This window comes from Crocuta crocuta, unplaced genomic scaffold, assembly GCF_008692635.1.
Source record: "Crocuta crocuta isolate KB4526 unplaced genomic scaffold, BGI_CrCroc_1.0 scaffold72, whole genome shotgun sequence".
NCBI lineage: Eukaryota > Metazoa > Chordata > Mammalia > Carnivora > Hyaenidae > Crocuta > Crocuta crocuta.
The window spans coordinates 7,624,059-7,635,514 of record NW_027529427.1 but is presented as its reverse complement, the minus strand read 5'-3'; the positions used below and the strand labels follow the sequence as shown (position 1 = coordinate 7,635,514).

General features: G+C 47.6%; 1 protein-coding gene across 4 annotated transcripts in view; it reads right to left on the bottom strand.

Moving 5' to 3' along the window:
- Positions 1–3,876: 3,876 nt before the first annotated feature.
- ERC1 (ELKS/RAB6-interacting/CAST family member 1) overlaps positions 3,877–11,456 on the bottom strand; it is a 490,295-nt gene continuing 482,715 nt past the window's right edge. For all 4 annotated transcript variants that reach the window (XM_077759231.1, XM_077759233.1, XM_077759229.1 and 1 more), the window contains one exon: positions 3,877–8,851. In XM_077759231.1, the coding sequence (XP_077615357.1) occupies positions 8,714–8,851 (138 nt within the window). In that variant the 3' untranslated portion in view covers positions 3,877–8,713. The remainder of the gene's footprint in view (positions 8,852–11,456) is intronic.

Sequence of the window (11,456 nt, the reverse complement as noted above, 5' to 3'; positions counted from 1 at the left end):
GCACAGACTCCTGTGTGACTCATCCATCCTGCTGGTGAACGAGCAGGCATATATTTCCCTCTTCCTTTGAACGCCCCCTCCCCCACTGCCCCAGGGATGGCCTGGATGCCTCACCCTGCAAGGCAGGCAGGGAGTCTCCTCAGAGTCCTGGATCTCACAGAGCCTCCTGGTGAAGGGAACTGAGGAGGAAGGTTGGCAAACAAACCGACCCAGGTTTGACCCCAAGCCTTGTAACATTGGGTTACTTCCTCCAAAGGCTCTGACCACAGCCTGCTCCTCACTATCTCCAGTGGCCCCCATGGTCACTAGGACTGGAGACTTCCCAGAGTTGACACACCCAGGCGCTTTTCTTTTCTCTCTCTTTTTTTGGGTGGGGGGGGATCAGCCTCTGGTGGTGGCTGTAGTTATGGTCACTGGTGGTGTAGGGAACACTCTCTCAAGCTGGCCTTCCTTTCCAGGGCATTAGAGCTCTCTCACGGTATGGGCCCATCCAGCCTCCTTTGAAGCTATGTTGCAGTTTCCCTGTCTTCTCCATGGTCTTAAGCCAAGAGGTATTTGATGCATTGACATTAAACTGCTCGCTCTCCCCAAATACACTGTGTCCGTTCCCGCCTCCCTGTTTTTGCTCAGGCTATCTTTTCTGCCTCTTCCATCCTTGAACTCCTTTGCTGGCAAAAGTCAGTCTACCTTTCAAGGTCAAACTTGAAATTCTGTGAAGAGCATTGCTTGCTCTTCTGTGCTCCCACAGTTTATTGAGATTTGTTTCCTCCACTGGACTGTGAGCTCCCTAAGAAAAACGGCCACAGGTGTGGGCTGAAGGGTACAAGCTCTGGAGACAGGGTCGGGTTTAAACTCCAGCCCTCCTGCGTTTGGGCTGCAAGACCTCGGGAAAGTTGTTTACTTGCCCCCTGCCTCATCTGTAAAATGGGGGTAATGGCACCTACCTCATAGGATTGCTATGAGAATGAGGTAAAACGTGCCGTGCTGAGGCCTGAGCCTGGCAGATGGGAGATGTGCCCTAAGCTGGTGTTACTTGCATGGCTGGTGCCCAGAACACAGCAGAGGGTGAACATGAACTGAGTTTTCTGCTGGCAATTTGTGAAGGCGGGTTACTCGGACCCTGGGAGAAAAGGTGCATGTGTGATCACTGGACAAGTCTAACTGGAGGGTGTGAATCTCAAACTCAGGAAAATGCCCAGCACGCACAACCGCAGGGGGAGGGGGGTACAGTGAAGCCCGAGCACCCAGTGCCCACTTCAATGGTTAGTGATTCACAGCCAATCTTTCTGTACTTACAACCTTCTCCTCACCACCTCCCAACACACATACTGGATTATCTTAAAGCAAATTGCAGACATGAAAAAAGCAATTTTATGCTTTACACTCTTAAAGGAGCTTTCAAGAGGGAAACACATAATCATATATTATCCTCATTATGGCTGTGGCTTGTGACCTTGATGCAGGCGGCCTTATTTTCAAGGGGAAGGTTGAAAAGAGGTTGAGAGATTAAGGGGCAGCCAAGGGCTTTGGGCCGGAGAGCAGGGCTTTCTCCAGGACATCTGGGAAAGCTCGTGGATCTCAAACCAGCTCAGAACACTCCCTCACCCCAGAGTCTAGCTGGTTCTTAATCATCTTTGAGCCAGCCTGGGACATTCCACCTCAAAAATCAAATAATAGCAGTCTTTTCCCAATTCACAGGGAAAAAAAAAAGTTAATGGATGGAATTCTCGATTGCAAGTTCTCTTCTCACATATTTTCCTTAAACCTTGTGGACTCTGCATCCATTTGTCTACAACTGAGTGCTGGTAGACCGCAGAGTGAATAAACAAATAGTGAAATAAGATTAATGGAAAATCCTGGAAACAGCTGACCAGTGTAATCTGACAGCTTCCTGTGGACACATCTGCTGGTGGTTGGGGTTGCATATTCTGCAGCAGAATACACGTTCTGCAAGTGGGATCGCTCCTGCTTCGTGATGAAATGATGAGCGACATCAGGCTTCCAGTCCTGTAAATAGCTCGGCTTCCCAGGTGCTCCTCCACCTGGTGGGACTTCTCGGCAGCTGTGCCAGCTGGAGGCAGCCAGGGCCAGGGCCCAGGTGCTGGGAGAACCTGCCAGGAGACGCGACGCCGAGTCTCACGTCCAATTCCCAAGAGCCAGAGCACAGTGGGCAGGAGTTTCCATGGGAGAGGGAGTGTGCGCAGCAGGCAGGCTGATTCCCTTCTGGAGTTGATGCAGAAATGAGGCTAAGTAGAAAGCGAATTCTCATAAAAGAAGTCCCCCGGAATAACTTCTTACTGAGTGGACGGCCCAAGACAAATACCAAAGCTGGGGAACTTTCAAGCGCAGGTTCTCTGGCTCCTTTACTCTCGGTATCGGCACTTTCTTTTGGTTTCTACAAATCCCACATCCATGAGCTAATACGTCAGATGCACCCCCGTGAAGCCCAAGTCCCAGTTAAAAAAACATGTTTATTTAAAAAAAGTTTATATTTAGAGAGGGCAAGCGAGCATGAGCAGCAGAGGGGGAGAGAGAGGAGAGAGAAGCCTAAATAGGCTCCACCCCTGTCAGTGCAGAGCCCGAAACGCGAGATCATGACCTGAACTAAAATCAAGAGTCAGCTGCTCAAGGGACAGAGCTGCCCAGACACCCCGCATCCCAGTCCCAACTGGAACCACCTCAGCTATGCTGTGAATGCTCCTTCACCTGAGTAAGGGCTCTGGAAACACAGTTAGATGTCAAACGGGGAAACTGGCTCAGGGCCTAGCACGGAAGGGAGAAAGGGAGGTGGAAATGGACTCTGAAAAGCAATTCAGGGGGCGCCTGGATGGCTCAGTCAGTAAGTGTCTGACTTCGGTTCAGGTCATGATCTTGTGGTTCATGATTTCAAACCCCACATCAGGCTCTGTGCTGACAGCTTGGAGCCTGGAACCTGCTTCGGATTCTGTGTCTCCCTGTCTCTCTGCCCCTCCCCCACTCACACTCTCTCTCAATAATAAACAGTAAAACAAATTTTTTAAAATAAAAACAAAAAGCAATTCAGGGGGCTGCCAGTCCCGAGTTCAGATGGGGGCCTGAAGGAGGCCTACTCATTTGAGGACATCACCTCACCAGGTGTCGGGACCACGCCAGCCTTGGGCTCCTCCAGCCCCACCTTAACCCCAGGCCCCACTGGTTCTTGGCTCACTGACCATGGCGTTAATCTCTGGGAGACCCCTGGCTTCTCCCTGCTTTTCCAGCATTTGAGGACTCATCTCACTTGGATTATCAGACTGAATGAGACTCAAAGAAAGACACAGCACACAATTTTTAAATAACTTTATAATTTCCCGATGGATTTAGTTTGTGAATAAAAAAGAAAAAAATGGACAAAGTGTTTACAATAATTATCAAGGCAAAGTTGACTATAACACAATTTCTTTGTAATGTCATTATCCTGTCAGTAACATGACTCTGGCCATCTCTCTCTCTCTCTCTCACACACACACACACACAAACATACACACACACACAAACACACACAGTTGAAGGCAGCGGGTGCATCTGCATTACAGACACCATCATTGCGGCTGCTATTGTCACCAAAAGGAACTCAAGCTAGGAGTCAGTGCCCAGCGCTCCTCAGCTCCTCACTAAAGTGCAGCACCCCTCTTCCAAAGCAGAGGGGGCGAGTCCCCAGCCTGGACGTCCCGGTGTGCTCAGCAGGCTCCTGGGCTAGTCGGCCAGTCCTGTGAGTGCAGGCAGGCCAGGAAAGGTGGCGTGTCGCCCTCAGGGAGGTCTAGCTGCACTGGAGCATGAATGCAATACTGGTGCGGTGTGGAGAGAAGGGCTGGGCTCAGAGAGCCTGTTCTGGCCCGGGGGGGCGGGGGGGGNNNNGGGGGGTCTAAAAAGCTTAAAAGGGAAGGAATCTAGGGACTGAAGCCAGAAGGAACTGAGATCTGAGTATGATTCATTCACCTGGATCGCAGGCTCCAGGCTGGCCACCGCTGGCCCATGGTGGATGGGTCACTGGATGATATAGCACCAAGTGGGCAGGAAAGAGCTTCTGCGGCCTGTACAGGGCTGCCGGGCATGGGGCTTCCGAGGCAGGCCCGGGTTCCCACGCAGTATTAGGCACACTGAGCTGGGGCCAATGTGGGCTTGAGGGTGGTTATGGGGTCACAAAATTTGAAACCTCTACCCAGAGGTCCTGAGGAAGGGACAGGAAATCTCCGGCACAGGGGGGACTCTCAGAGCCCCGGATTCCAATTCCTGTTACTCAGCAGTTGTCTCTTTCGCTCAGGCAGTCCCCTACCTAGAGGGTGGTCATTGTGTTTCCCAAGTGGCTAGCCCAGGTGCCACCTAAGCCAACTTGGGAGGAGGGGGAGGAGTGTGGCTGCCCCATAGCTTGAATTCCTTTATTAACATATCGCTTGCATTTTTAAAAACACAGCTCTTTAACTTTTCAGTTCTACAAACTACTTTTTAATATCTTAATAATCTCAACAATGGACACAATGTAACTGCCCCAATGCTCTGAACCACACAGACAATATCGACAAGCAGAGAAACAAAGAGGAGGTGGGATGGGACAAAAATCCGCTCCCCCCAAATCAATCCCTAAAACCACCTTTCCCCCAAAAGAGTCAGAAGAAATACCTACAACAGGGTCACAGCACGCACCAAACACGTTGGAAGAAATCAGGAGACGCTTGGTTACAGTTTTGACACTAAAAAGTTTGGAAACAGTTTTTGCTTAAAAAGAGTAAATAAAGACAGCCATTTTGTTCAGAAGGATTTCCCTGTAATGCGTGTGTGTTCTTTTTGCCCAAACATTCCCCTAGTCCGCATGGGGAAAACGCCAGATTCTTTTTAAAACATTTCTTTGACCAGTTCAAGGCGCTGTCCTGAGAAGCCCAGGGACTGGCAGTGATGGAGGGGTCGGCCTTGCAGGCTTGCGAAGATTAGCGTCCACACCGCATCTACCATCTCCTTACCTGCTTCTCCAGCTCTGAACTGCTGCGAGCAGGAGATGAGGCTGGGGGAGGCAGACGGGGGAGTTACTGATGTTGCTGACACAGGGCCCACTGTAACTTAGGAAATGCCACGTGAGGGTCACATTCTATGAGGCAACAGATTCCTCGATTTGCTCTTTCCTCAAAACCCCCAAGGGTAGCCAGCAGGCCTGTGCTTCACTGCTGGGGTCAAAGGGGAGGGCAGGATGGTTCTGGGATCAGCAGAACTCTCTAGCAGCAGATCCAAATGCCAATCCTGAATGTCACAGGGGAGGGATGACTAAGACTTTGTGATGACTTCCTCTTCTCTCTGGGGAGTGGGTGAGCCAATGAGCTCCCGTGGAGAACCAAAGAGACTTTTATTGACAAAAGGTGCCAAGTCCCACTGCCACTACTGCCACCGAAGGCAGGCTTGTGTCCAGTTTGCTTCACTAATATTTCTAAAGACCAAGTGTAAGGAAGAGAGAGAAGCACTTTGACCTTTGATAGATTATAAGGTACTAGGTGAAAGGTTAGAGCTGAGATGGATTTAGGGATTCCCATTCATATTTCTTAATATATTAAAGCCTATTTAAAATCTTTTCCATTCAAATAGTTTCCAAGTCCTTGTAAATCTCAATTCAGATACTTCATTAAGAACTCAATGAGCACCTGGGACAGAGGTATATGAACAGATGAGAAAATCACATTGTATTTCAGCCCCACATTGGATTCCACCCACTCTTCTTCTTCCTGTCCCCTTTCGTGATGACCTTGATTTGGGATACAGATCTTTAGGTGCTAAGGGGCAACTAGACTTGCCAATGGAATGGATGAGTTTGCTGAACACAGGAGGCAACCTGAAGTCAGTTTTCAAGGCTAGAGACCTTCAGGAGCAACTGAGGGACCTAGAGAAACCATGAACGCCAGAAGGGTATCAGGCAATGATAAGTCTTTGTGTGATGGGAATAGTGCAGAGTAAAAGTTGGCTCGATGAATGATCTCAACTCAATAAGATATTCTCAGTGCTGGACACTGTATTCATTTTGTCCCCCTAACCTAATGTCTGGTCATGTTCACTACTAAAGTTTCGCCAGAACCTACTTTCTTCTACAACCAAGCAGTCCCCAGAACCATCTGAGATGCTAGGATGACCACGCAACTGAAACCAAGGAGCTCCCTGCTTTGGTTCACAGAACCCACACAGACAATGTTTGCCCCAGATGTTTTTCTTATCAGAAGCGTTTGTCCAGAGGACTTCAATGAAGTTTTGGAGGAGAAGCAACAGGAAGGGTTGAAATGAAAAGGGAAAGAAAGGAGGTGCAGGGAGAGTCATTCACCAAGTGGGCAAAGCTGTATTCGAAAGCAAAGACACAATGAGCAGGGAGGGCCCAGGGAGACCTGCATGATGCCTTCCCTTGCCGAAGCTGCTGGAGAACAGCCCACCAGGACCAGGCCACTTCTTGGGGGATGGCCTCTTCTCCTGCCCTCTCTGTTCTGCTGTAATCCTGTGAAGGGTGTTATCATACCTCAGTTCTCTGCATTATGGTAGATAAAGTGAGATTCTAATACCCCAGGCCTAAAATACTGGGGGCTATCTACATGATTTATGGGCAGTGCAATAAATACATGGAATTGAGGTGACTGACCACAAACACCCACCACTTACTATCTAACCCCTACATCTCCCACTTCCCCTGCTTCTGGCCAGCCTGGCTATCAGGAAGCATCTCAGTAAGAAGTTTATGAGCAGAGTCCACTTAACCCTTCGATAAGAAACATTCTACAGCTTCTCACAGGAGAGACTGTTTTACAGCAGGGAACCAGGACAGCTGGAGATATGACCATATAAGTTAATGGGACAGTCAAGGACTGCCGGTGGGAAGATACTGGACTGAAGGGCTGTGATGACTTTACAGGCAGCATCATTCTTTGGGTGAGTGACTGGGGAGGGGGAAAGGAGAAAACACAAGACAAAAGCATTTAGCCCGGCAACTCTTATCAGAAGATGTGAGTAGCTGGTGGGCGTCTGGCTGGAGAGGTGGTTAAAGGCTACATTTGGGTTAAGTGGTCTCTTTCTTGGTGCCTGATTATTTATGACTGCCATTGTCTAAGCTTGGGGAAAAGTGCCCTTCAAAATGCCAATATCTTCAACTGGATTTGCAACATTAGGCCCAATTTTCTGATCTGCAACATGGAGCTGGCCAAGTTCCACATGGCGTGTACAGATGTGTTAAGAAAACACTATCCACTACCGCAGCCCCCTAAACACTACACTCTAGCAGGGTAACGACAACAAACAAAAATCCTGAGCCACCAAATAAGATCCTGCAGGCAAGTAAGTCACTCAGCCCTCTGAGCCTGAACTCATCAGTTACATTATAGTCAGAGATGCTCATCTGTGAAAGACTTTTTCTGAAAAAGATAACTTCTACTAAGAAGAAGTAGGGAGAGGAAAGGTATGCCTTTTACTGCTTTGACTCAACCAAGGTGTATCTCAGAGAGTCCTTTACATTTCTCCCTCACTGAAAGGAGACCGTTTTTCAAGGATGGGTACCTAACCGTGACTTGCACATAGTAGGCATTTCATACATATTATTTGAATGAAAGAACGAAGGAAGGAATGTATGTGGGATGAGAAACATTCATTTGTGCCAGAAGGGAGGTTCCAGACAATGCACGAGGCTATGGTTCTGGGAGTGCACATCAAGAGTGAAACTAAAAGGGTAGAAGGTGGGGTCATAAACTTCAGCAACCACTGGGCTGCAAGAGCATGGAACATGGGTGGTGGGAAGGCAGAAGCATTCTTTTGCAGCTCAGGGGCCTAGAATGCCGATGAGGGAGATGTTTAGGAGAAACCAGCCTGGGCCCAAGGAGCGGTCATCTTCTAAAGAAGCAGAGCAGCAGGTGGTTGACGGCAAGGCCTCGCATCCAATCCCTCTCCCCTTTCAGGCTGAGACATATGGTCTGACAGACTAATAAGGTCAAAGGTCTTAAACAAGAGGGATCGGGGGAGAACCATTCACACCACCCTCTTGTTAACTGGTTGAGAAGAGCAAGGATGAGTGAGACAGGACTGGGTGAAGACTCCAAATCTGTGGCATTAGCGTTCACTAAGCCCTCAGGAGGCCTGCTTGCAGCTCCTCTGCGTAACATATTACATGTGAAAGTGAGCGAAAGAAAAAGTAAGAAGAGTCAGTTTCTCTTTGTCCCTGTTCTCTCTTTTCCCCTCTCTTTTTAAGATTTTTTTTTTTTAACCCTTTTAGGAGAAAGCACCTGTTGTGATATTAGAACACTCAGCTCTCTGGTCCATTGGGAAGTTTCTTTCAATAGTTGAACTCCGAGGAGATTCCAGATTCAGGTCTTGTGTCAAGGACAGAGGTAAAACGGGCTCTCTACTCCATGTCCCGCTGGAAGGGCAGAGCCACCAGCTTCCACAGTCCTCCACCGCTGATGGCCAGATGGCAGCTCTTCACAGAAACTTGGTCACTTACCCACCCTGGACATCAAGAAAATTAGTGTAGAGACAATATCCAAAGCAGAAAGGCAGAGTTAAGATGACAATTGTAGAGGGTGCGGGAGTCACACCTGAAGGACCAACCAAGATAGGATACAGTTTGTAGTGTTTGTTGGGTGCTGAGAAGCTCCTGGGTGCCTGGTCCTCCCTTACAGCTCTTCTTTCTTGGCTCCCGGATTTACTATAGGAGGCTGCTGGGCTGGCTGCTCCCCCTGAGGCAGGGTCAGGATGACTCTTCCAGCGCGTTGACCACTTGCTCCAGGATGTCGGGGCAATGATCTGCTATCTGCTGGAGAATGGCATTGGCAAACTCCTGCAGTTCTGCATTGTCCCGTTCACCTTTTTCTAGCTCATTCTGAAGCTGAAAGGGAAAGAAAAGATGGATTTCAGATAAAAATAAAATGATCCTGTTTGCAACGGGTTAAGAATTATTGTCCATGAATAAAGAAATTGCATTTCCAACAACATGGATGAACCTGGAGGGCCTTATGCAAAGTGAAAGAAACCAGACAGAAAGACAGACACTGCATGGTACCACTTATAAGTCGGATCTGGGGGGAAAATGTCAAACTCACAGATTGCCATCAAGGGCTGGGGCGTGGGGGAAATGGAGGAGGTTGGTAAAAGGTTACAAACTTTCAGTTATAACACGAATAAGGTCTGACGATTTAATGTATAATACGATGACTACAGTTGATAACATCGTGTTCTAGAATTAAATTTGCTAAAAGAGTAGAACTTAAGTGTTCTCATAAGGGGAAAAAAAGGAAGTATGTGAGATGACAGATGTATTACCTCGAGTGTGGGAACCTTCACAATGTCTATCAAATCATCGTGTTGTGCACTTAATACATCACAGTTGTATTTGTCAATTAAACCTTAATAGAGCTGAAAATTATAAAAAAAAGAGAGGCGCTTTCTATGTGAAGTCATCCTACATCAACGTTAACAACCAGGAACGTGTAAACGTTAACATCAAGCGTCTGTTCATGAAGCTGTGACTAGTCCACGAGAAATCTGCAGAGCTGGAGCCCCAGCTCCCGTTCCTCGTTCCAGGTGGGACGTTCTCCCCACTGGGTCCCAATATCACACCCCTGCCCAGGACAGGGAAAGGGGTACATGCATGACTTCCGGTAGGATATTAATCTTGTGTAATGGACTTTGTCCTAGGGAAACTTATAATTTAAAAGACTTTCCCCATTTGCTATAGACCACTTTTGCTCAGTACATTACCCTACCTGCTCATTTAGCTAAAGAGATTATTTTGAGAAACGTTAAGATGCTTACAAGCATAATTCTCACTTCCTATTGCTTCAAACACTCTCCTGGACATTCCTTCAAGCATTCAACCAACATTTATTGAGGGCCTACTACTTGCGAGGTGCTGAAAGACAGAATGGGTCTGGTCTTTCCCCTGAAGATCCATTTAGGTTAATGGAAGAAAACACACAAACAGACAATTACGACACAGTATGGGAGGGGCCACGCACGAGGCTTGGCGATGCACTACAGTGGAAGACATAATAGGGTTGTTTGCATCCTGGAGCAGTGTGAGAAGATGCTACCAAAGGCAATATGTGGTGTGAATCTTGAAGGCTGAGTGGGAGTTTGCGGGCAGGTCAAAGGCAGAAGAGACTTTCAAGCACATGAAACAAGTGCAGGTACGTAGGGCTAAGAAAGGACTCGGGGCCTTGGGGAAGAGGGAGTTTCTCAGCATGTCTGGAGCATAAGGTAAGAGGACTGAGTAGAGAGTGACAGACAATGAGGCTGACGATGCAGACCAGGGCCAGGCTGTTTGTAAAGCTAAGGAGTTCAGATTGAACCTGGTTAAAAAGCAAAGAAAGAAACACACAGAGACAGGAAGTCCAAGAATTTTTAAACAGTGTGTTAATGTGGTCAGCTTCATTTTTTAAGAAGAGACCTATGAAGATAAACACACGTGAGGCTGAATGGAGGGAACACTAAGCCCAGGGAAGTTCTGTGGAAAGCCCAGGTGAGAGTTAAGGAGGGCACCTGTGCGGCTTAGTCGGTTAAGCATCCGACTTCAGTTCAGGTCATGACCTCACAGTTTGTGGGTTTGAGTTCTGCCGTGGCAGTCTCCGTGCTGACAGCTCAGAGCCTGGAGCCTGCTTTGTTTTTGTTTTTGTTTTTTTTTAAAAAATTTTTTTTTTTTTTTAGTATTTTTATTTGNCCCCTGCTCATGTTCTCTCTCTCTCTCTCTCAAAAATGAATAAACATTAAAAAAATAATAATAAAAGAAGGGCTAACACTGAGATAGGACCAGAGGACATGGAGGATAACAGATGAGTGTGAGGCTTCCCAAGGTGAAGTTAAATGAGAGGGAATGGGGGTATCTGGATGGCTCAGTCGGTTGAGCATCTGACTCTTGAATTTGGCTCAGGTCATGATCCCAGGGTTGTGGGATCGAGCCCTGCTTTGAGTTCTGTGCTGAGTGTAGAGCCTGCTTAAGATTTTCTGTCTCTCCCTCTGCCCCTCCCTCTCTCAAATTAAAAAAATAAATGTGAGGGAATGGAGAATCATTTTGACAGTTGTAGCTCGGGAAATTAGACAAATAAAACTGAAAATACAGGAGGTAGAGCACATTTTAGGAAAGGAGAGAAATTAAAAACTGAGTTTACAGTGCACGAAGGACTCAGGTTCTAGACTTAGGCTGCCTGGGTTTCAAGATAGTTGGCACTTAACTAGTTTGTGTGACCTGGACCTTTCTGAGCCTCAGTTGTTTCATTTATAAAATGAGGCAATATCACTTATAGGGTTGTTTTAAGGATTTATTATTTTTATGTTTATTTTTGAGAATGAGCACGAGTGGGGGGGTGGGGGGGACAGATCTGAAGTGGGCTCTAAGGGGACAGCAGTGAGCCCGATGAGGGGTTCGAACTCATGGACCATGAGATCATGACCTGGGCCAAAGTCAGATACTTAATGGACTGAGCCACCCAGGTGCC